Here is a 26270-nt window from a genome sequence, read left to right as displayed (position 1 = left end):
TAAATAACACTCTTCCTTTCAGGAAAGACAGCGCCTTGGGGAGAATTACACCAGAACCTCGCGCTCTGGCAGGGCTTGGATTAGCTGTGTTGCATAGTGATGTTTATTGGTGTTCCCCCCCCCCCACCATGCCAGTGCGCATTTTTTGTTTCTAAAATTGTTTTAAAGTGGCTTACTGGGAATTCTTAATGCCAGTAGGTTTCAGAAAACAAGGCCGTGGAAAGGCTTCGCCAGACTAAACCCGCAGTGGCCATGCAAGTGTGGAAGGTCCCTTTATTCGCGCCTATTGGTCAAACCCAATGCATTATTTTTCACCAACTTTACCTGTTAACTATAGTTATCAACATATTTTTATAGCTTCATTACCAATAAGTGCTGATACATCCCAATAAAAATACAGTGGTTTAATATTACGGTTCCTACTCAGTCCTTCATGAAACACACTTTATTAAAACTGTGCGATTTGTACATGTGGAATGCAGTTAGGTAATTTATATTCCATTTGGATTTATTTGTAGGATTATTTTTGCAAATATAAGTTTACTTGCTTTTGTCTGTACCGTGACCAGACATCTTGGAGGTAAAAAGGCTACCATTCCCAAGGGACCTAAAGAAAAATATGGGTGCCCTTTTTCAGGGTTTACAGAAATGATCTGATGTGGCAAAAACTGATTTGGTTCTAGATGCTGATGCAAACCGGTGAGCCTAACAGATGCAGCAGCTGCATGGTTGAAAATGACATATGACCAAGAACTTACAGCGGGCTTAAAGCCTACTCATTTCTTAACACAGGTTGTCTTTATTGTTCCTCTCATTTACTTGCTTCTAGGTCCATGGAGTGCCTTTTCTATCTTTTATATTTCCCGCGACAGAAATGTGGGTACCTCCGCTTCTTGTGTACACTAGCCGATTACACAGATATGCTCTGTTTGATCTGCAGGGCTCTGTGTACCTGAGCTCTGCATGTACCCATGATGTAGGCCCAGGAACGTACAGCCTGAGCTAAAGAAAATATGGGGACCACTGCTGTTCACGCGCACTGGCAGGCACAGCCAGTGCTGTGTTCGTTAGTTAGCTTGTTGTAACTATCTCTTCCTAAACTTTACATCTTTGGCTAATTAGGTTCCCTTTTGATTGCGTCATCTGTGTAATCTGACAACTTCATGGATTTACAGGACCATGAAGTTGTCAGATTATAGTGTAAGGACCTGTTGAATATTGCCCTGTCTGCCTGCAGCTTTAAACCCGCATCGCCAGGCGCTCTGCAGAGCTTCTGAACAGCACCTGTTCCCTACGCCTGCCTTCTGCACGGGCTACCGGGGAGCTAGCGGTGTCATTTATTTTCCACCTCCCCTCCTTCGTAACCAATTTCCCATTTTCTGGGTCTGCAAATATAATCACTCCACTGCAAACAAAAATCAAAAGTAAAAAACATTGTAATGTACACCTCCAATAGCTCTAATTTTCACAAATGCGAGACCGTTGCATTGCAAATGCTTGTTTTTGTTGAAGCCGACAGCGTCTGCCCAATTAAAATGTGTACTTCTGGTGCCCAACATATGGGAGGAGCCAAAGAACCTTTCTAGTGATGTTCACATAATTGTCTGGCATCAGCTGTGCTGTCAAGTCAGCAGACCATTATCAAGATACCCGGGGATATGAGCTTCAGATTCTTTGTGGATACTGCTGGTATTTTTAGTGTTCACCGACTAAAACATAAATCAGATAAAAGGAATCAGCATTCATATCTTTTATACTGTCCACCCAGATTTTGTGTTTTTATTACATTATTATGCTCACTTCTTCACGAAATACTCTTGCTTCATTGTTTCATTTTTCAAAAAATAAATCCTATTTTATCACATCAATATCTCATCTGGAAATACCATGCTCAACTATAAAGCAAGTCGATGTCATGCCCTCAGTCCAAGTAACTGAAGAGGAAATAAGTCGAAGAATAGAGAAACAGGTGAAGGATATACAATTTCACAAATTCTAGAGAAGTAGAATATCCGCCCTACTTACCAAGTTCACTATGCAAAAAATGGTATTATACATTTGCAATAGTTCTTATTTTCCTCCCACTTTATTTCTGATTTCTTTTACACAAATTCATCCTTCCATTTTTCTCTCTGAGTAAAGTCTGTTACAACAGAAAAGCCTAAATCGACGCCTCCCATGTTTATTGTTTTGTGAAGCTTTTATTGTTTTGTTTTTTATATTTGATCACCCTTGTTTTGATATCAGCTTTCCCTGAAAGGTTGCACAACATAAAACAAAAGTGACGTAATCCGTCAACAAACTCCACCAACATTTTTATAATGACACAAAAACTTTAAAAGTAATAACTTAAATGTACTATTTTAAGCCTGGACGAATGAGCATAATATGCCCACCTGGTTCCCGTATTAAAATATAGGGCGACAAAAACGCCTTCTGAAATCTGTTAGAGATGAGCAAATAAGCGCCGCGTTAATGTTCCTGGACCGCCATTTTACAGATCTTACAGATGCGTTCTTCTTTCGAGCTATTTCCCACTGAATACATTAAAGAGAGCTTGTTTCGACTTTCCCTTGGAGGGACGCCTAGTGACGCCGCGGGCTCGTGAGCCCGCCACGTTTACACTACCTGCTCTCAGCGCACATCTGCCAGTAGGTCAGGAATATTTTATAAGGCTTCATTCTCCATATTGGTTGGAACAATCCAACTGGCTCCAGGGTTCCCAGACACCATATGGTTCTGGAGCGGGGGAGTTTGGAGATAATAAAAAAAGGTCACTAAAACTAAGTAGCTGCCATCTGCTCAGAAGCCGTGACGGCAACAGCATCGCGGGGACAGGGGCAATCAGCCATCTTTCTGCAGCAGTAAATGTTGGCTGTGAACAGGTGATTGATTGTTTTATGAGACATTTAGAAAACATGCTTACCCGAGAGGGTATTTCTGAAACAGAGTCTATCAGAAGGGAGAACCAAACTGAGAAGGAAGCACATAGGAGACAAAACTGAAGCAAGGCACACTGCTTAACGCAGAATTTCGATTAAAGTAATTAAAGCAGAGAGCGAACAGGCAAGCCAAGGTGGTCTTAACTGTTGACACTTTTTTATTTTGGGTAAGTCGGACACACAGATGTTATCTTAAATTAATAAACAAAGCTGGGTATTGTTTTAATCATTACTCTCCAACGCCATTCTCAATTTTGAAATAAAGGTTTCAGAATAAAAGAGAACTGTAAATATTATATCACTGCTGAACCCATAGCCTAGAACACACAGTGCTGCTCTTAAGCCACTTTGAACAGGTGAAGTATAGAATAAGTAGTGAGGGCTATTAAGAGCACTGCTGCACTATTTAGTCGGGTGAGAAGGGTGTGTGTGAGCGTGTGTGCGGTGTGCGCACAAACTTGGGTCTGTGAATCTATGAGAGTGTTTCTGTATGTGTGCGTACTCATCTGCTTGTGTTAGAATGGTGGGTGTGGGAGTAGGAACAAGACCAATGTCACAAGAAGCCCCCTTTTTATCCTGTGGCTAAAGAATGGACACTGTAGATCCCCAGAAAAAGTATGAAGATAATGTTGGCCTCTGTATTCAAAGATAAGGTACCCAATAGGGTAAACCATTAGGGTAGTGTGTGGCCAATAGAACAGATCTGCTTGTATTCATTTTCAGGCTAACTTTTGCTCTAGGAGAGTTGAATTTTGAATGAGTTTGTCTTCCTGTGTAATCTGAATATGTAGGCTCATGACCTACATAACTTTTATGCCCAATATCTAATTGAGACATAAACAGCTTCTTACAAGTGGTCAACTATTTCATAAATGAAGATGGTGAAAATCTTAATTTGGTTCTGTTGCAGAGGCGAATCTAGGGCAAGATGTACATAGGGTATGGTTTGCGATTACTAAATAGCAAATTTTTACGAGTCGCTATTTGGTAATTGCATACACCCATGTACAAATGTGAATTTAACACAGTTTGTGAGCCCCAGTGGGTTGCAAATAGACCTACCTCATCAATCTTCATGAGTTCGGTCTTAGTTTGCGACATACTGGGATTCGCAAAAATCACAGGGATGGTGGCCTGTGATTGTTTTTCAATAACGCAACCCATTTGTTCCTTAAAGGAAAATGGGTTGCGTTTCAATAAGAAAAATGAAAAGTTTTCTTTTCATTTTTTAAGAATGGGCAGTGGCCTACTCTTGAGAAAGTTTTTACAAACATTCACAAAGAGGAAGGGGTCCTTTGGGGTCCCCTTTTCATTTGTGAATGAGTTACACCCACTTGAAGGAGGTGTAAAAAAAACAAATGTTTTGCCACCGTATTTTGGTTGAAGATCATTCACACATACCACTGTGATTCAGTATTAGGAAGGCACGCCCTAAAAACACCCCTTCCTAATATTGAGTCACAAATTGGACCTTTGTACATCAAAATAATGATTTTTGCAGTCGCACAGAATCGGACCGTTTGCCACCTCAAACAAGCCTTGTAGATCTGGCCCCTAACCTTTCCCAAATGTGTGTCAGATCCCATGCCCTCATAATTTTTAATTCCGCATGAAATAAAGTTTGAAGGGCACCCCTAGCTCCTTCAGGTCAGCTGCATACAACAAAACCTGTCCTGTGTGATGTACCATGCAACAAAACAACATCATAGCTAGCATGTGAAACAGCAGGTGGCATGTACTAATTGGAGTTCGCAGTAGGAAAAGCTTGTGATTATGCCATGACTTGTATGGTCTGAAATGTGCTATTTCAGATGAACAAAGTAACAAATCACAGATATGCAGCTCTTTTGCTGTGGCTCCGCCTACAGCTTCACGAGCAGGACACAAAAAGCATGATTATTTACAAAATGTTATACACTGGATTCATTGTTCAATGCTGATGTCTTATGTCTGTGCTGGGTATATCTACTATGCGTAGTGTCAATGTTCCACAGACTTAAATGTGTTATTTTTGGGAGGAAGTCTTCTGTGGGAGTGCAGGGTAAACATGCTAAATTGTTGTCAGAATTGCACTCTGTGGTCCACTTACATTGTCTTTATTTCCTCAGTTTCTTTTGTTATGTTTTAGCGTTATATTGTTATAATAATATTTTGTTTGCTCTCTGGTTTAGCAACTTCGATTTTCTATTTTGCTGCATTCTGCAATTTTGCTCTCTGTTGTATAAAATTCATTCTAATGTGTGGGTAGGAAGTGATCCAAGTGAGAGCTGGGCCCTCTATTTCAGCTTCCTAAATTCTTTGAATGAGTGTATAGTGATCCACTGTGTCAAAGGCTCCTGAAAAGTCCAAGAGAAGAAGGTCAGCAACCCCATTCTGGTTCACAGCGGTCTTAAGGTCCTCCCAAATAGAGATTAGGGCGTTTTGATTGTCCAGGTTAGTTTTTTTTTTTTTTATCAGTGGTTGTTTGTATTGCCTTTTTAGGTCTTCAGGGAAATCTCCTGATGACTGTTCTTACTGGGATGGCCGCTGAAGATGACAGGATGTTTCTGAAGATTTGAGGTGGACAAGGGTCAGACAGCTGGTTTGCTTATTTTGACAAGATCCAGAAATTCAGTTGGTGATAGTTCTTTGAAGAAGCCTACCTGCTCTTTTTACCTTTGGCTGGAGGGTATTGTCGGAAACACATTAGGCAGTTAATTTTTTTGTTGTTTAAGTTGGTATTCAGCATATTTGCTTTAGATTTGTAATGGACTGCCTATTTGTCACAAAAGTCTTGAACTGGGATTGGTAGCTTCTGTGCATTTTCGTTTAGATAAGTCTATGAGTATTTTATAGATTTCTTTAATGGCACACTTTGTCTCGAGGATTCACTTTGAATAGTATAGTTTATTTGCTTTTTTGTTTGATGATTTTTTTAAAGTTTAAAAGAGAACTTTATTGATATATAAATAATACAAATACAACCAGGAAAACATTCTTAAAATAAGATAAAGAAACTCCTAAATTTGTACAATAAGTTCTCAAATAAACAATAATATTAAATATGAAATATACATATAAAAAAATATTAAAGGAAAAAAAGAAAAGAAAAGTAGAAAATGAGAAAATTAGAATGGAGATAAGACAATCATTCCCAGTTAAGGATATACCAACACTGTTAAGTTAAAGTACAATGTAACAAAAAAACAATCATTACATTTGATATTTAATGAGAGAAAAAGCCACGGATAGTTAAGTAGGTTTTGAAACCTCTTGGATACTAGGTTGGTGTAAATTAAGCTGTAAAGCAGACATATTTTGTAAAGCAGGTCCTGATGACCAAAGAATATCTCTCTTAATAGCTAAAGCAAGTGGAGTTACAAAATTCCCGTCTGGTCTGTGATTGTAAAAAAACACCATGTCACCATGCTCGAAAGAAAATATTGACATAATTTTTCCAATTCTTTATTATTTGCTGGAATGCTAAAGCAATACATAAATCTACAATGTGTACATTAAAATCATAATCTTTCCATATTTCTGAAAGGCTTCCTAAAAATACATTTGTGAAAGAAAAAGGAACATGTGTGTGAAAAACGCGATTAATTTGAGACCAGACTTGCAACCAGAATTGATAAGTGTGAGGGTACTCAAATAGCATGTGTTTAAATGTTGAATTAGATAGATGACATGTCAAACATGTAGATGATATACTAGGATTAATTTTACACAAATTGTGCGAGGTATACATTAGTTGATCGTAAATAAAAAAACAAGCATTGGTAATGCATCGGTTTCGCCTATGTAATGAATAAAGAGCTGTTTTTATAAATCATTGTCCAGGAGAAGGAAAGAGCTCCCTGGCAAATAACACAGGAGTGGAGAGGAGCTGCTGACTCAAGAGATGGGAATCCCCCTTTGAGTCTCGGCGGCACCACCCAAAATCCTGTGATTCTATGCAAATCACTTAATCTCTCCTTGTGAGAAGCCGGCCTGGTATATGATGTACACTTATGTAGGTGGACACCCTGCATCAGTTCAGACAACCCTTATGGTGATTTCAGAGGTCTTAGACAACATTAGAAAGCTCTCTCAGTGGTAGCTGTGAAGAGCAGCCTTCAGGCTTAGTCCAGAAGGAGTGTAAAGCAGCTTGTTTTACCAGAATGCAATCTTATTGTATAGATTAAGTGAAAAGAACCACACAAAGTATTTATAAAAATACGTATTTATTATATAATACTCTCTAACACATACAAATATCTCCTACCCAGGGATATGCACAATGCACACAATACTTTGCAAAGAAACACAGTAAATAGCACGTAATGCACAGCGGATCCTGGGGGGGACCAAACCATATACTAAGAAAGTGATATAAGAACCACGACTCGGGTCAAGACAAGGCCGAGAGGGTGTAGAAGTGCTGGGGACCCAAGGAACCACCCAAGGTAAGTAACTAGAAACCCCACGGAGAGCGTGTGCAGTGTGGAAACATGGCCACGGGCTCCATACAAGTATACGTGTAAGTCGGGATTGGATTTTTAAAGATTAAGGGCCCTTCCTAGTGGACCCTGGAGAAACCCAGTGGAAGACAGAAAGTTGAAGAGCCACCCCACCCTTGGATACCCTAGTACCCATGTTACACACACCACGGAAGCTAGGTGCATACGTGTGAATTGGTGTCGGAAACCGCTGTCGAGCCCAATGGAGGACTTCAGGAAAGTGACATTGCTGAAGAAGGAGAAAGTATCCGGTGGAATCCGAAGGTGGATTCTAGCTGAGAGGTACCTGAAAGCAGAGGGGAAAGAGTCTATGTCACTCAGGAGTGACCAGGAGACTTGGAAGACGAATGCCCTCTGATGTCGGGTGTTGCAGGAGTGTTGACAATGACCGTGACTCTGCAGCTGTGAGACTCAGGCAAAGCTGTGGAAGACCAGGAGCCATGCATGAGCTGTCCCACAAACGATGTAGAGTGCTGAGGGGTCGGTGTCTGGCGGGAGCACCAGCAAGCCTTGGCAAATGCAACCAACGCAGGAGCTGAAGAAGGAGCAACGTCAGGACCAGCAAGGTCCAGGGGACTCACCACAAGCAGGAGAGTCAGGCCAGGCTCCGAGCAATCAGGGAAACCCAAGAAAAGCAAAGGTGACCCTCAAACGGGCCCACAGGCCGGAGGCACTGGAGTCTTGAGAGGACCTCAAGCAGCTCACCAAACGATGCAGGCGACAATTAGAAAGCAGATAGACTGGGCTCGTGATTAGGAGGATCCCAGTCTGGCTAGTCAATAACAGCTTAGCACCAGGCAGAAAGTGGGGGTAACCATAAAAAAAGATCCTACTTTCCGACACTCCTGTTGATAAATTGTTTCATAAATATGTGCAAGAGTTACAGAAAAAACCTGCGGGAAATTGATAAAAGAAGCAGAAAAGGAACAAGCATTTTGTAAATGCAGGAAAAAATGCTACAACCAATAGAAATGGAGGAAATGTAAGTGGCACACACAGGAATCAATGAGAAGCCAGGAAAGAGAGGAGGCGGGATGTAAGTCCCTTTTAAGTTTATATTAAAAACAAAAAATTTCTCAAGCACACTGTAGGTGCTGTGCAGGTGAAATCCTATAATCTTTGGGTAGTGTTGGCCGCATGTGAGGTTTTATGAATCTTCATCCAAATCTTTTTCCATAAAGATATAGGGAAACAAATTTGCAAGTCAATTTCCCACTGTAACTTCAGAGAACTTTTTTGTCTATGGTGAGGTAAATCAATATTGTGCACATATATTCTGGAGGCAACCGACAAGTAAGCAGTAGTTGCTCTTAAGAAACAGTTTTAGGAGGTAAAGAAGTATTGGAAGAGAGAGAATTATAAGATTGATGAAGGATTGTACTTAGAAATTTGATATCTAGATTGATCTGAATTAGCGAAATTAAAAATCTGTTTGGCTTGTGAAAAAGGAATCACTAAATGATTTTGTATTAATTGATAAATCCATAACAAACTTTTGTCACGGAAAAAATTGAGAAATCTGTTGTTTTTCATAAAAAGTATTATGATGGAATTAATTTAATAACCATAGAGGCTGAAATATTGATCTGAATTGCAGAGAGATTAAAAAAAGTATTATAGGGACTAACATCATTTTTAGGTTTCGCCTGCCCAGCGCTTGCACTATGTTTGAGAAATCTATTGTTTTTAATATAAACTTAAAAGGGACTTACATCCAGCCTCCTCTCTTTCCTGGCTTCTCATTGGTTCCTGTGCGTGCTACTTACTTTTCCTCCATTTCTATTGGCTGTAGCATATGTACCTGCATTTACCAATGCTTGTTCCTCGTCTGCTTCTCTTATCAGTTCCCCGTAGCCGAAATACCGTTATTATCGCTTTGATAGAACTATTTTACCATAAAGTTTTGCCTCTTTTTGCTTTTTACTCTTGCAGCATATTTATAGAACAAATTTTCACCCGAGAAATTAAGTGATTTGCATAGAATCACAGAATGTTGAGCGATGGAGACTCTAACCAGGATTTCCAGCTATCGGGTCAGCAGCTCTGGCCACTGTGCCACATCCTCTCCACTCCTGTGTTATTTGTCAGGGAGCTCTTTCCTTCTCCCATACGATGATTGATAAAAACAGCTCTTTATTCCGCACATATGTGAAACCGATACATTACCAATGCTTGTTATACAATCCAACATCCCCCACCAGGACAAGAACAGAGGAGTCCACCATTATTCCACCATTTCGTAAGATCCTTAAGGGTGGAAAAACAGCATTGAAATTAGTAGAAACCATAGTTTTCACAGAAATAGTAAACCAAAAACCTACATATTTTATTTTACGAATTCATGTTTAAAACACAATTTATTGAGTGGAAGGATTCCACATTTATCAGTATTAAGAATCTTGCATTCAAAGCACAAAGAGCTGGTCCCATAGTCAAGAACGCTTTCCTTCTGTCTGTCGTAGCCCTAGCAAAGTCTTCTCCTAAGAATAACTGTGAACCAGACCAAGAAATTCTCCCTTTGGCTTTAGTCGCCTTAATAACTTCAAGAAGTTTAACATATTCCAGAAAGTAGATGATTATTACTCTTGGCTTTTGAGAGGATGAAGGATGTCGTGAAAAGTGACCCAGCCTATGCGCTCTTTGTATATTTAAATTTGAAGAGGATGGAAGATCTAGAACCTTAGGAAGAAATGATCAAAAATATGACACTGGATCATTACCTCCCACCCTTTCCGCCACACCATCATTTAAAATCGGCAATTTAATGTTAGTATCCATATAGGACTTCAGAGCCCTAATTTCTTCAAGCCAAAACTCAGTTGAGATGACGTTAGGAGGCTGTATAGAAGATGGAGGGTGAGGGAAAGCAAGAGGACAGCCGCGGTCGGTAGTAGGAGTAGCTGCAGGGTGGTGATGTGGGGAGGGGCAGGGTGGTGGTAGTAAACTATGGATTACGGAGGTTTACAGGTAAATTAACAAATAAATTAATAAAACCGAATTTCGTTGCGTGCACTGCATCGCATTTGGGGATGCAGTGCACGCAACGAAATTCGTTTTATTAATTTATATGTTAATTTACCTGTAAACCTCCGTAATCCATAGTTTACTAGTTTACTACCCCCCACCCTGCCCCTCCCCCTCCCCACGTCACCGCCCTGCAGTAACTCCTACTACCGACCGCGACTGCAAGAGGAGCGATTTCAAGATGGCAAACACGGCATTCCTCTCAGTGCGCCCACTCCATTCAAGCCCCAAATAGAAAACAAGCAGGTGAAAATGAAACCTGCATGAGCAGAGACTGCTTAAATGTATGATGATGGTGTTGAAGAAATACACATAAAAGCTGGTTCTTGTAGTCCAGGCCGACTCTTTCTCCCTACCGCTGTGGAGCTCCTCAAACCACAGCCATCTCGCTGCGCCGCCAAGCCACGTCCCCCTGTTTGATCTTTATTAATTCTGTTTTCATACATGTTTTCTTTTGTCATGCTTAAATGTCTTCAGTGGAATTAGATCAAAAGCACTCTGAAGTCGGTAGTGTGTTTGTACAGAATTGATAGTGGCTAGATCTGTGTTGGAGGTAAGCGGACTTTCTAGTTCCTCCAAATTCAGCTTGCTCCATGGTCGGTATGTGGTTGGGGGTAAGATAGTTTTAGTTGTGGTCGGTTTTAGTATCTTGTGTTGGAAGGCCACGAAGAAGTGGTCTGACCATGTGACAGTGGTACTTGTTTGGAAAGTGACTAAGTTTGTGTTGGCAAAAATGATATTATGATATTGTTGATGTTGAGCAGTAGGTATGACCTTTGAGTGACAAATGATGTTCACCTTAACTTTTGTAAAAGAGAGCTTTGTATTGAGCACTGCACCATGCCTTTATATACCACACGTGGGTTTCACATTTCAGGAACTAATTGAACCAGAATTCAATATAACAATGATGCAATATAATCTTCAACTTTTTTGGGATATACAAAATGTTGTATTGTAGTTAGAGAATAATCAATAATATTTTATATTACATTAAATTAATTTTCAAAAATATATCTGGACCGTAGGATTCTACATTTTCCGAAAAGTGTTGGCGTGTCATCTGTGTAGCATAATAGCATAATGTTTGTAAAATTGCTTTTGTTGTTATACTTAAAAGAGCATACAATGTTATGTCAAAAAATAAAAAGGGGGTGGGATATTCTATATCAAATGTTTATTATTCTCTTAAAAAACATGTTTATCCTTAAAACATACACAATCATAAAAACATTTCATGGTACATTAAATCACATTAGTAAAAACATCATATAATACACATTCATTTGATCTCAATCACATATACAATTGTAACCCAATTATAACCAGCATAAATGGAGACAGACAAAACTAAAAAGATCCAACTACTCTTTTTCAAATGCACATCAAGAGGAACCCTAAAATACAGCTTGTTACACGTGGATAAATCTGTGCATAATTGAATCTGTATTGGGGCTTTGATTGTGCAACTCCTCTGCGTCGACGCGTTTCGATGGCTCAATGGGATGCGACCATCTTTATCAAGACAACTTTATACTGTCTCCCTCCACAATACATGTAATTCCTGTATTATAAGAGACTTTCCTATGTGCTCCTGGCTCTGTAGATATTGAGCAAACACCAACTTGCCATATATGTTTCTCCTGATAAGTACAATGGTGTCTTGCCTATTGTCTTTTCGTTGGTATAAAAGGTGTATATATTTTAAAAAAAGTTTCTTCGATCCAGCAACAAACAGGACGGACAGAACACAGCGCAATTGAGACACGCTGTAGAAAAGAAGAAGACGTGTATATAATTTCCTGGTGTGATTAAGTGGCACCATCAACTCAAAGAAGAAACTTTTTTTAAAATATATACACCTTTTATACCAACGAAAAGACAATAGGCAAGACACCATTGTACTTATCAGGAGAAACATATATGGCAAGTTGGTGTTTGCTCAATATCTACAGAGCCAGGAGCACATAGGAAAGTCTTTTATAATACAGGAATTACATGTATTGTGGAGGGAGACAGTATAAAGTTGTCTTGATAAAGATGGTCGCATCCCATTGAGCCATCGAAACGCGTCGACGCAGAGGAGTTGCACAATCAAAGCCCCAATACAGATTCAATTATGCACAGATTTATCCACGTGTAACAAGCTGTATTTTAGGGTTCCTCTTGATGTGCATTTGAAAAAGAGTAGTTGGATCTTTTTAGTTTTGTCTGTCTCCATTTATGCTGGTTATAATTGGGTTACAATTGTATATGTGATTGAGATCAAATGAATGTGTATTATATGATGTTTTTACTAATGTGATTTAATGTACCATGAAATGTTTTTATGATTGTGTATGTTTTAAGGATAAACATGTTTTTTAAGAGAATAATAAACATTTGATATAGAATATCCCACCCCCTTTTTATTTTTTGACATAACATTGTATGCTCTTTTAAGTATAACAACAAGGGAATATTTCTCTCTTTACTGGTTTAAAGTACCCCATTTCCCTTGAGTTTCAAGGGGTCCCTCTCAAGTCTTTTTTCACTGTAAAATTGCTTTTGACAGTTTCAGTGAATAAATGTGCCAGAATCAGAAAGCTTTAAGAAAGGCTAATGTACAATGTGAATAAAATAGGATCCAAAATACACCCCTACAAAAAATAAAAAAGTGAGTATGTTCTGCTACCACCAAATCAATGTGTGAGGCTCAGTTGTGCCTATGGTGCAACAGAAACCTGTTGAAAATATTTTAAAAGATCTGCATAGGTGTCTAAAACAAAAAAAAAAAAGAAGTTGGGCATTACTTGTGGGGTATTGATTTCAAACACACAAAAATGGGTAATGTCTTTCGAGTTAGGCCTGGGAGTAATTTTAATTATGATGAGTACTTGGTGTAATTTCAGTAATTTTGCATTACTCTTTGACGCAGAATTACAGTAATAATGCGATCACCCCCGCTTGCCTAATTCAGAGTATTTTCTGGGAAAAAGTCCTTTTGCGAGAGCACATTTAAAGTGCTGTGTGCTGCTGTTCATGTTCTTTTGCCTTTAGCAATATTTTGTTGAGCCACATACATCTTCATGTACATTTTGTGCTAAGAAACAATTGCTAAATCCTACCCCAAGAGCACATTTAGCAAGCATGAGCATCTGCTCACGCAGCTATTCATGTTCTCTTGCATTTAGTGCTATTTCTTAGTGCAAAAGGCATCCTAGTGTCTATTTTGGATATGGGGTGGGGGGGGGGGGCGGTATTTTAGCGCTAGGAAAATAGTGCTAAATTCACAATTACACTTCTCACATAATTCCGCATAATCTCACAAAAAGTTTTAAGTAATTCTGCATGATTGCACTACATGGAATTATGCAAGTTATGCCCACCTCTACATTTGATCTGTGATAGGTCATGTACGATCATGCAGTTTAACACCAATGGGAACCACTAGCAAACCATCCACACCCACGACTTTAATGAATGGTTCGTGGCTCCCTTCCAATTGCCGAGCAAACTTTAGCAGGAATAACACAAACTAACTAACCAAACACACCAACGCAGGCCAGAAGGAAGACTGCAAACAAAGAATGTTGTGCTGTACAAAAACCGTATCACATGACAATCTGTAGGAGAATGATGGACTAAGCCAGGAACCACAATACTCGTATCTTGTTCCAACATAACATCATTGTTATCCGGGTACAGTGTTTTGACTGGCTGTGTTCCAGCTTGGCATTGTTTCTCCTCTGGCCATGGTTTTGCTTGGTGCAACATTCTGCTGGTATTTATTTCTGTTATCAGAGCATTCTGACGTAGTTTGGTAGTTTTATGAGATGCAGTATTTCTTATGAGCCCAATCTCTATTCTCACCACCATAAATATCTTTATCATTTGACTACAGATTCACCTCATGTTTGTTTCCATGCTTGTTTTTTACATGTACCTAAAAAAAAAGAGTGACATTATTTTTTCACTTAAAGATGTTTTCAATTTTGAAGTCGAATGCAATAACATGAAACATTGTTCAGTAGCGTAGTGAGAGGCCAATCAAAAGAACAAATCTATATATCATAAAAATCATCTTGAGTAAAAGCCATATAAAAATGATGGCATGCACTGAGACACCCAGCAACCTTGTATAAAACTTATACAGACATGCATGGTATTCTATTCAGAATTTGAGGTACTGGCACAACTATACATCATTGTGGTATGACTAGCAACAACTTTTTGTAAAAGTCTAGATGAAAAATCAATATATTCAAATAGGGAAAGCAGATTTCTAGCTTGGTCCTGACCCTTTTATTGCTGAGCAATTGTGACATGATCTGGATCCATTTTTCGTCAGTAATTTTATTGTCGATTTCCTGTTATTTATCAATATTCAATATACAGCTTCCAGCGCTTTCCTCAACTGAAGCAGATAACAGAAATTTGCCGATAAAATCACAGGGCTCATTCGCCATCCTTGTAAAGTGGGGAAAAAGAAGTGTTTCCTTGATAAAAGTGTTTCCCTGCAGCAAAAAAAATATGATTAAACCATTTTTCAATCTTTGTACAGTAAAGGGGACGGATGTAAGTAAAAATGTTACTTCAGGCATAGGGGCATTTTAGAACTATGGCATTTTTCAGTGGCCAGAGAGACGGACTCTGGAGCACAGGGCCCGCAGTTCGATCCCCAACGCCGGCAGCTGCTCAGCTCAGCATCATGCTCAGCATCATGTGCAATAGCTCACTTAATCTCCCCGACAGCCCCTGGGTAGCCTTAGGGGTGATAAATCACGCTTTACATATATATATGGAATTTAGATGTAGTTTTAATTTCAGAGGGCTCCATCTCTCAATCCTTAACACGTTGATCAATATCGTGTCCCACATGAGGAAAACTAGCAACATTTGCTGCCATTTTTGCAATTGTATCCCACAATATGTTGTCTGCAGGAATGACCAATCAAACTGCAATTCCAAAAGATAACTGCGAAACAGGCACATGACCGTAGTGTAGTCTTGACCCAGTCGACTTTATGGTCATTCGGTTTGCAATACTTTTCTACCATTCCCGAGATCACAGGAATGGAAGAATCGGGTTTACTCCCCAAAAGCAGCATATCATCTGCATTCACTAAGGTTTTATATTCATTAAATACAACTTTAACAATTTCCATTAGTTTATAGAAGAGTGGTGAGAATAGTCATCCCCGCTTGGTGTCTCGCTCTATATACGTGCTAAGGGACAGGACACCATATCCTACAAAAAGTGCATACATAAACCCGCTAGGGATAGATTCTAGTTATCCCCAAACTTGACACTAAAGCCCGTATCACCTGAAATATATAAGACAAATCTAAGTTGGCAAAAACATTACACAGGACATAGCTCCACTTGATCAGCAGCAGCTTCTGGATGAAACCTGGTGTAGGGAAGTGAGCTTGAGCCAAGTGTCTCTGAGCCAGCTCAGTCAAGCAGCTCAATGTTGGAGCAGCTGGGAGAGCTGGGCCGGAGGTGGAGCAAAGCCTCACCGGCTGCCACCAGGGTTGGATTGGGATCAGAAATAGGCCCAGGCCCACATTTGTGAATTGCACTTTTTTGCAAAACACTGCTTCCGTGTTTTGAGTATGATGGGGTAGGGGGGTTGGCGTTCAATAAAAGAGGCATGTTTTCTTAACTTCTCTGAGATTTAAAAAAATGCAAATGTTGCCAGGAATCTTTGTGAACATATTAGTTTACAGTTGTGAACCACGCCTGAATATAATTGAGGTCAATTTTGCTCAGGCTCCCTGCCCCTGCTCAATCTGCATACATTAATGGGCCTGCCCAGAAAGAGACTGGGAACGGCAACTCTACCCCCTCAGTAAAAGGGAGGTAATAGCGGTCCAACTGCTTCCAGAAAGGCCGTTCAGGCCCCCACTGGGCATTTGGCTACACCTGAACAGCACAGAAATAGCCCAAATCGGCGAGCACGCTTGCAAAAAAGCAGCCCACAGATGCAACTCAGATACCAGCCCATTGCCCGAGTGCCCGCCTTACCAATTTGTCCCTGGCTGCCACTGTCGCCCACATCAGTGGATTGTTTTCAATGTAACATTTTTATTACAAGCATATGATGTTTAAGTGGTGTCATGTTTTCTTTTAAATGTTTTATTTTGGGGAGTTTCATATAGCATGAGCTAGACCCGAGGCATCAGGTATCAGAGCGCTTTACATGAGCACCACTTTCGTTACATATGAACACATTCATTTTTGTTAGGCACGGGGTAGATTAAGTGATTTGCCCAGAATCACAGGATGTTGCGAGTCGTTGCCGAGACTCGAACACGGTTCCCCCGGTCCAATGTCGATCACTCTAGCCGTAAGGCTACATACTCTCCCCTAATGCTTGTAATCAGTTTGTGCACACAGTCAGTAATAAATAGGGCAATGGTATAATAGTTTGCACATGCCTTAGGATATTCACCCACCTATTGTATGGCAGTTGGAACTGGTTGCTTCATTTCATTGGGGAGGACGGCTTCATTACCACTGGTACTCTAGACTTGTAGACTCAAACTAACATTATCTGAAATATGTGAATAACATTTGACAGGAAACTGTCTGGGCCAAGGATTCTAGTGCTCTGGGGATGTTTTATTTCTTCTCTGTCCAAAAGAAATACACTTCAATCAATGCAGGTTGCTTCTTGAAGAGTCACCTTTCTTCGCCTTTAAATGTTCCCACAAAGGTAAAGTGGTAATTGTGAAGGGAGGGACACTGGGAGCCATAGAGGAGGTGAGTTTGAAAAAAATCAAAAATCTGATTGGTTCTGTTGAGCTAAAAAAGGATCACTCCCGGGTTGGATTGCATAGATAATGAATGGCCAGGAGTGGTGTGGAAATCTGGAATAATTTCCGTTAGCATAAGCTGAAGCCATCTTGGTTGTGGCATCCATTTTGTTGGCTTTGTAATTCTCCCATCCTCTGCTGCTTGTCCTTTTCCCTGCCTGTGCTGCCTATTTTAGTTGACTTCCTGACTCAGCTAAAAGCAATATGCATGCTAAGAGTTTGTAGATGCCAGAACACCTGGTCTAAGACTTAACTGTCAATCTCTTACTGCTGCCATAAGCACGCCTGCTCCCCCTCCCACTTTGCTGACTAAGTGATCTCCCATCTGCCCATGTTTGTCGGTAACTATTCCTGTGTAGGCCTGTACCTTCTATTTGTATCTACATGCTTACCAGTGCTGAAAAAGCTGTATATAAGGCCTGTGTTCTGTGACTTCAATATACTACCTCAGGCAGCACTTGAGAGTGCTGTGTGGACGTAGTCCCACTCATGAGTGATTAATAAACTTGTTATTTGAATTCCAGCTTCAGTGCCAATCTCTATTTTGTTGGTCTAAGGACCCTGGACAGAGAAGGGTGACCCCTGCACCGGTGTGCTCATTAAAAGGCACATTTCCACAGTAAGCGCCCAACACATGGGTCCTCATCAGAGATGCGGCCGTCCGAAGGAGTGGTCTTGACGGAATAGTGTAATATTGCTGAGGAGACGTCCTCCATGAGGAGACCCTTGTCTTTGCAGACAAAGTGATTTTTCCGGTTTTCTTGATTTGACCCTCCAGGTGTTGGCCGGTCCCGACTGACGTATCCTTTGGAGTTATGTTTGGCAGTGACCATTAGGTCAACCAAGAGATTGGCAGTTGGAGGTTGGAGACTCTTGTTTGGTAAGGTCGCTGAAGCGGCACTCTTGTTTGCTTGGCCAAGATTCTGTTTATTGTTTGTTTGATTTATTTTTTGCAAAAAAATAAAGGCAGGTAATGTGGAGATTTTTCTCAACTTTTGAATATTTTGGAAAAGTAATATTTTACAAAAAAATGGGTAGCATGCCTGTTTCCAGCACACTCCGTAGGCTGAGTTGCTGTCTTGGTGGTACCAAACGGATTTAGAAAGAAGTCAGCCGGCTCCCCCAGAGTGGACACCTAATAGACATCTGTATGTCAAATGTGGTATTTCTTCCATAATGTATAGTACACTGTGGAACAAATATATGAATAAGGATCCTGATTTACGATGGCCTGTGAATGGGTCATTTGACTTTAAAAAGATTCAATATGTAGAGCAGTGTTTATTCAAGAGAAAAAGTCAACAAGATATGTTTGATTGTGCACGAATGTGGGAGAAAGAAGTGCAAGAGAGAGTGAGGAAAGAAGAAGCTATATCAGAAAAAGAACAGCGAAAAACGATATATCAAAAAGCATTGGAATAAAAAAAGTAAAGAGATGAAGGCAATAAAAGAAAAAAAGGAAAGGGAGCGTCATTTAGAGGTAACTGGCCAGTATCCTGTTAGGCGCCCCATTTATCCTATACTTAATAAACCTTAGGATGATTCCATCTTGTTAGATTGACATTCGCCCCCGTATATAAATTTCCCTCTGCCCTTGAGGATGATCTTTCAAAAGAAGAACATCTTTCTTCAGATGATAAAGACTTAGATAAGCAAGATGGGCGGCAGACTCGTACTACTTTGACTGTTGATGAAAAAGCCACTATCAGATCCACTGCTCGCAAAGAAGCTTGTCGGACTACTTCTGCTTCAGACCTTGTAGCGCTGGTTTAGCAGTGAAAGGATTTAGAGCAGGCATATTTTGCAGAGAAGTTTACTTGGGAGGTAATACTTGGTTTTAGAAACTGTTCTAAAAACTTAGAGCCCAATGATATTAATTCTGATTATAAACAATTAAATGATGGAACTTTCCTTTTGTCAAATATACCTTCTCTAATTAGGCGAGTAGTTAAATTAAGACATGATACACTACGTTTAAAAGCGGAGCAAAAATCAGCTGGTAAAGTTAAAACTGCACAAACAGTTCAGAACCCAGTGGAGAAAGAAGAAGTTTTGGGGACAGACAATGACCCTAGTGATACTCTAGTTACTGTAAAACTGATGCGTGAAGCTGGGCCTTTGTATGTTCCTCCGAAGGGTACGAGAACAAGTGCTGATAAAGATTCAGATGACGCAAAGGGATATTTTGTCTATAATTGGGTCTATACTCCTTGGAGTAGAGCAGATGTTATGGCTCTTAAAGCTGCTTTGCCTGACCTGCGGAAAAATCCTGTCGCTTTCTATGAAGAAGTGGAAGGCGCCATTAGCTCCTGCGCTATGACCTTGGCAGATATTGATATGTTTTTTGGACTTATTTTGCCCCCTGATATGTGGAGAACAATTCAGAAAATAGATGATAATGTAGAATATGGTGATACTTGGGTGCATTTAGAAGAAATAGATGCGGCTAGAGAACCTGCGCAGAAATCACAACAGGAGATATTAGATCTTCCCAAAGCTATTGTAACTAAGTTAAAAACTCTCATACCCCTAAGAAAATAGATTGGACAATGTTAGTGTCTTGTAAACAGAAAGCGGACAAATCAGTTTCTGATTTCTTTACACGATTTGAAGAGACATTCCATGACTTTAGTGGACAGTCATTGACAGATGACACGGGTAAGTATCTGTTCGTCAACAAATTTGTCGCTAACATGTTGCCAGAAATAGCTAGTCACCTAAAGGCCAGCGAGAGTTCATGGACTACGTCTTCCCCAGTCTCCCTTTTGACTATGGCCCAGTATTATGAGCGTCAGGAATTGGAAGCAAAAGGCAAAGAGGCTAAGAGGGTAAAGGAGTTAAAAATGAAAGTTATGTTGGCTCAAGTATATGGTCCACCATTCAGAGGTGGTGGTAGAGGCGGACGTGCAGTATATACCCCTGGTGTACCCCCTTTCTCTTGATAAACTTTGTCTTCTGATCAATGCACTTATTGTAAAGAGATAGGACATTGGCATTCTGAGTGCCCCCTTTTGCGAGGTCAGCAGTATCAACGGGGAAGAGGAAGTGTGAGAGGACACCCAGGGAATTCAGGACATAGGGGAGGAATAGGAACTCGTCCCAGGTTTGAGGTAGTTGAACATGGGCCAAACTATTCTAATACTTTGATAGACGAAATCAATATCAAATGTCAGATTATTCGGCTGATGGTCTTGGGGATTCTGATTATGCATAGGAATGCCTAGGATGGGGCAAGGAACTGGTTGAGGTCCCAGTAGATCAGAAAGGTCCTGATGTTGATGCAAATCTCTTGGGCTCTACTGATCGGTTTTTGGTTGATACAGGAGCTACTCGTAGTGCTCTGTCTAAAAAATTGATTCGTAGGGCTCCCCTGTCTGGCGTAATGATAAAATGGATAGGATTCGATGGGACACCTACATCTAGCCCACTGTCACAGCCACTTGCATTTAGTCTTGATAAATTCACTGCAGCATGTCCATTTTTGCCCTCCCCTACCACGCCAGATAATATTGTGGGTATCGATATGCTTAAACATTTTCGTGCTACAATACATTGTTCCTCAGAAGGTGTGCATGTTTTTTTAAATGATATCTATCCAATGGTTGACTGGTCTTGTCTGATTAAAGAAGATATTGCTCTGACATTGTTACCTAGTTCTTTGTGGGCTACATCAGATACTGATGTGGGACAAATGGTTATTCCACCAGTGCATATTCAAGTGAAGGAAAGTGCTTCATTGCTTCGACTGCCCCAATATAAGATATCTCAGGAAGGCAAGGAAGCATTGACGCATATTGTTCAGGATTTGATCAAGCTGGGGGTTGTGGAAGAAGTCCCTTATATCATTTATAATAGTCCTATCCTTCTTATTTTGAAAAGAAACACTGATACTAAAATTTACAGATTCATTATTGATATACGAGAGGTTAACAAAATTGTGGTGCCCCAATACCCGGTAGTCTCTGATATCACGACACTTCTTACTATGGTTCCTCCTACTGCCACTACATTTAGTGTAATTGATTTGTAAATGCATTTTTTTCAATACCTATTCTAGGCCTGGGCGGTAAATTCCGCTCCGCTCGCGGAATTTGCGGAATTTGGGTAATTTCGCGTTCCGCGGAGAACGCGAAATTGCCCAAAATTCTGCTCTCCGCGACTTCGCGAAATTTTTGGCTTGCTCACGTTCTCAAAATGCGTGTTCGCAAGATATTTCTCCCCGAGCACGCAAACAGCGATTGTGAACAGGAAAAAAGCATCGCGAACAAGCAATTCCGCGTGTTCGTGGAATTTCTGCATGGTCGCGGAGATTTTTTACCGTTCCGCGGAGATTTGCATAACGCGATTACGCAAATTCCGTCCACCCCTCATTATTCCCCCTGATAGCCGTTATTTGTTCGGCTTCACTTTGAATAATAGATCATACAGATTCTGGAAAGCTCCACAAGGGTATACAGAGAATCCTAGCATTTATAGTCAGGCATTGAAAAGACAGCTTGATTCTTTTCTTGTGTGCTTTCGTGGCTCTTATTCAATATGTCGATGACATCTTGTTGGCTGCCGATACCCCTGAACAGTGTAAAGAAGGAACACTGTCATTATTATCATTCCTTGCCTCACATCATCACAAAGTCTCTCGGAAGAAATTTCAATTTCCTGCACAGCAGGTTACCTATTTAGGTCACCTCCTGTCTAAGGAGGGACGTGCACTCACACCAGATCGCATTCAGACCATTTTAGACACACCTGTGCCCCATACTCAGAAGGACGTCCGTGCGTTGATTGGCCTTACTTCTTTCGGTAGGCAGTGGATCCCTAGCTTTTCATACATTATTAAACCCTTGTTGGCCCTTTTGACTAAAGACACTCCGATGCCTCTCCCATGGACTACTGAATGCCAGAATGCCTTCCAACAGCTACATCAAGCACTTTGTTCTGCACCAGTATTCAGAACTCCAGACTACACCAAGACTTTCACACTCTATGTACACGAGAGGGAAGGTTGTGCCCTCTCGGTTTTAATACAGACACACAGTGATAAACAACGTCCTTGTGCATATTGTTAGGCTGTCCTTGATCCAGTTGCCCGCACGCTGCCTGGTTGTTTCCGAGTGGTAGCAACAGCGGCTGTATCCATACGTCAGAGTGAGGGAATAGTCTTGTCACATAGATTGTTTGTGTTGGTACCTCATTCAGTCGGTGCCTTGCTAAATCAAACAAAAACACAGCATCTGACTAGTGCTCGCTTGACAGGATATGAATTGCCACTCTTGGCTCCTCATATCACGTTGAAAAGATGTTTGACTCTGAATCCTGCTACATTATTGCCACTTCCAGCTACCCAGTCACAAGAGCTACATGACTGTATATCCCTTACTGAAGAACCCACAAAGGGTAGTGTTGACCTACAAGATACACCTCTTTCTAGTGCTGATGGGGAATTGTGGGTTGATGGATCCTGCTTGAAGTTGCCTGATGGCACTACATTTGCTGCTTATGCAATTACAACACTTCAGACAGTAGTTGAGACAGCTTGTATCCCACAGAAGTCAGCTCAAGAAGCCGAGTTGATATCACTGACAAGAACATGGGAGCTTAGTATAGATTTGCTTGTTAACAATTACACTGATAGCCAATATGCCTTCGGCGTGGCTCATAACTTCGGGCAGTTATGGAAAGAAAGAGGCTTTCTCACTTCACATGGGACACAAATAGTGCATGGGGAATTAGTACATAATTTCCTCACTGCCTTGACCTACCGTAAGAAAGTGGCAATTGTTAAATGTAGTGCTCATAAGAAAGTGACCGATAAAATAGGAGCAGGCAATGCCTTTGCGGATTACACAGCTCGGGAGACCGCAATGCAGCGAAGTACCACATTCATGTATGTAGTTAAATCACAGGCTAAACGTTTGCATGATGCCAGGCAAGAGGTCCTGGACATGCAACAATCTGCCTCTGTTGATGAATTAGATCAATGGTCCAAGGAGGGAGCATTGGATGATGAGGGCTGTTGGAGGAATAAAGAAATGACCAAATGGAAGTTACCCACATCCTATTTACACCCTATGATTCACATGGCACATGGGCCGGCACCTGTTGGAGCCTCCTCAATAGCAAAGCAACTTATGCAAGTTTGGGATCATCCAGAGATTGTCGGTACGGCTAAGAAAATAGTCCAGTCCTGTCTGATCTGTCTCCAGTATAATTCTGGAAAGGGAACACAAACTCCAACGGTAGAGTTTGCAATACCTACTGCACCTTTTGAGGTCCTGCAAATGGATTACATCCAGTTTGAGCGTTGTAACAACCTAAAGTATGTCTTGGTAGTGGTTTGTGCCTTTAGTAAATGGGTGGAGGCATACGCTACGAAAGATAATACAGCTCTTATGACAGCAAAGGTGCTCCTAAAGGAGTTCTTTCCCCGATTCAACATTTGCCGAGTTTTGTGGAGTGACAACGGACCCAATTTTAGTGGGCAAGTTGTTGAGTATCTCATGAAAGGGTTGGGAATCAAGCAGAAGTTTCATGCTGCTTTTCACCCACAATCAGCAGGACTAGTGGAACGTTAAAACTCCACTCTGAAACTAAAATTGGCCAAGATACAGGCTTCCACATCTTTGAAATGGCCTGATGCACTGCCTTTAACATTGCTATCCATTAGATCAATACCACATACACGATCTGGCCTCACAGCGTATGAGGTGGTTTTCGGAAGGCCAATGAATATTTTGGGGATTCCTAAGCCACGCCCTATACATGATGGACCCTATGTATTGATGAATAACTATTTGTCTCAGTTGACTGACAGTTTGTCTTCTATTTATCAACAGGTTTGGGAGACTCTTCCAAACAGGGCCACTGCTTGCACCCTGGCGATTACGTGGTTATCAAGCCCTTCCAGAGAACCAGCTCCCTAGCACCGAGGTGGCAAGGACCGGAGCAGGTACTATTGGCTACCAGGACTGCAGTTCGAGTGATGAACCGGAAGAACTGGGTCCATGCGACACACTGGCAAAAAGTGTTGCAAGACCTAGTGATCCCAGCTGCGTTGGCAGATCACCGTGATATCCTGGTCATCGAGAAAGGACAAGCCACGTCACCTGAAGGATCTGAGGAAGTCTTCCCGGACTACACGATTCCTGGTACATCTTGATATCAGATGCGACCCAGGAAGAAAGACACTTCGTTGCTGAAAAAGACTGTTTGAGCTATTGTCCTGGGTGGTTAAAGACTAACTTTAAAGGGGGGTAGTCTTTTAGTGACTATTCGTCTCAATGTTAGTGAAGAAATCAACACCCGTCCAGGACCGTAGGGCACCATCTGCTTTGTTGTTTGTCGACGAAATGAATATGCCCAAGTAGAAGAAACCAACTGCTGCAAGAGTTTGTAGCAAAAGAACAATAATTGCTACGAGACTTACTTTAACTGTTGTTACTGTTGCTATAATAACATGAATTGTAGAGGAAGTAGCTCCTGTCCGAAATCTATTGACTGCTACTACTCCTGTCCCCATTGAACATCATTACTTTACTCTTCCTTATCATGAGCAGAAGCACAGAATGTCCTACCTCAATAACACTTTAATTCAGATGTTGCACCATACACACAATGCCACGAATGTTACCAACTGCTGGGTATATGAAATGATGCAGATCGATGTCAGTGATATTTTTCGTATTCCTTCAAAAGTATAATAAGATGTCTTCAGCATATGCTAAAAGGGTCGTCTGTGGAAATCTAGAATAATTTCCGTTAGCACAAGCTGAAGCCATCTTGGTTGTGGCATCCATTTTGTTGGTTTTGTAATTCTCTCATCCTCTGCTGCTCGTCTTTTTCCCTGCCTGTGCTGTCTATTTTAGTTGACTTCCTGACTCAGCTAAAAGCAATATGCATGCTAAGAGTTTGTAGCTGCCAGAACACCTGGTCTCAGACGCAAATGTCAATCTCTTACTGCTGCCGTAAGCACTCCTGCACCCCCTCCCACTTTGCCGACTAAGTGATCTCCCATCTGCCCATGTTTGTCGGTAACTATTCCTGTGTAGACCTGTACCTTCTATTTGTATCCACATGCTTACCAGTGCAGAAAAAGCTGTATATAAGGCCTGTGTTCTGTGACTTCAATGTACTACCTCAGGCAGCATTGAGAGTGCTGTGTGGTCGTAGTCCCACTCATGAGTGATTAATAAACTTATTATTTGAATTCCAGCTCCAGTGCCAATCTCTATTTTGTTGGTCTAAGGACCCGTGGACAGAGAAGGGTGATCCCTGCACCGGTGTGCTAATTAAAAGGCACATTTCCACAGTGGGACACTGGAATATGGAGTCACTTGGGACAGGAAGTCTGTCATCTAGTAACTTCATCGATAGACTTCTCAAAGAGAATCCATCTGGGTTTTGTGTCCTCTCGCAGAGGTATAGTATGGTTGCAGGTTTGTCTAGGGTCACATTTTAATCGAGTTATTTTGACGATTTGTTTCATTTCGTTTTTGTAGATTTTTCATTGATTTTGTATGCATGTTCTACCTATTTGAATTTGATGTCTAATGTCAAATTGTACATGTGTTGTTGGAAATGTTGTTTTGTTATCTTGAGTATGCGCCTTGAAGCTCATCTCCATTTGCATTGCTTTAAGTAATAAACTAAACCAATAAATATATGTGTGCAGTATGGAAACAGCCTACGCTACAGAGGACTTCAAGCTCACTGAATAAATGCTTTATAATATGGGTCACGACTTTCTTCAAATGACTGCAATATGCAGTGCCATTTGAGTCAGGTGCACACCCTTTTGCTGGGATGAATTCATTAAGCACAGGATGCACGGGTCTACTCCGGGGAGAGTGCAGAATGCACGGACCTGCCACTGGGCAGAGAGCAAAACGCACAGACCTGATACAGAGGGAAAGGCAGGATGTGCAGGCTTGTCTCTGGGAGAATGCAGGATGAAAGGGCCTTTTCTGGAAAGAGTCCATCATCCACTGGCCTGTCACTAGGAAGAGTGCAGGATTGACAGCCCTGC

General features: G+C 41.0%; 1 protein-coding gene across 11 annotated transcripts in view; it reads left to right on the top strand.

Annotated features, from left to right (window-relative positions):
- HEPACAM2 (HEPACAM family member 2) overlaps positions 1 to 26270 on the top strand; it is a 474652-nt gene that overhangs the window by 167398 nt on the left and 280984 nt on the right. For 6 of the 11 annotated variants that reach the window (XM_085630992.1, XM_085630993.1, XM_085631002.1 and 3 more), the window contains exon 4: positions 18027 to 18128. The exons of the other annotated variants lie outside the window; for them this stretch is intronic. In XM_085630992.1, the coding sequence (XP_085487118.1) occupies positions 18027 to 18128 (102 nt within the window). The remainder of the gene's footprint in view (positions 1 to 18026; positions 18129 to 26270) is intronic. 11 annotated transcript variants of the gene reach the window in all.

Source organism: Triturus cristatus, chromosome 10 (genome assembly GCF_964204655.1).
Source record: "Triturus cristatus chromosome 10, aTriCri1.1, whole genome shotgun sequence".
NCBI lineage: Eukaryota > Metazoa > Chordata > Amphibia > Caudata > Salamandridae > Triturus > Triturus cristatus.
This window is presented reverse-complemented; position numbering and strand designations above follow the sequence as displayed.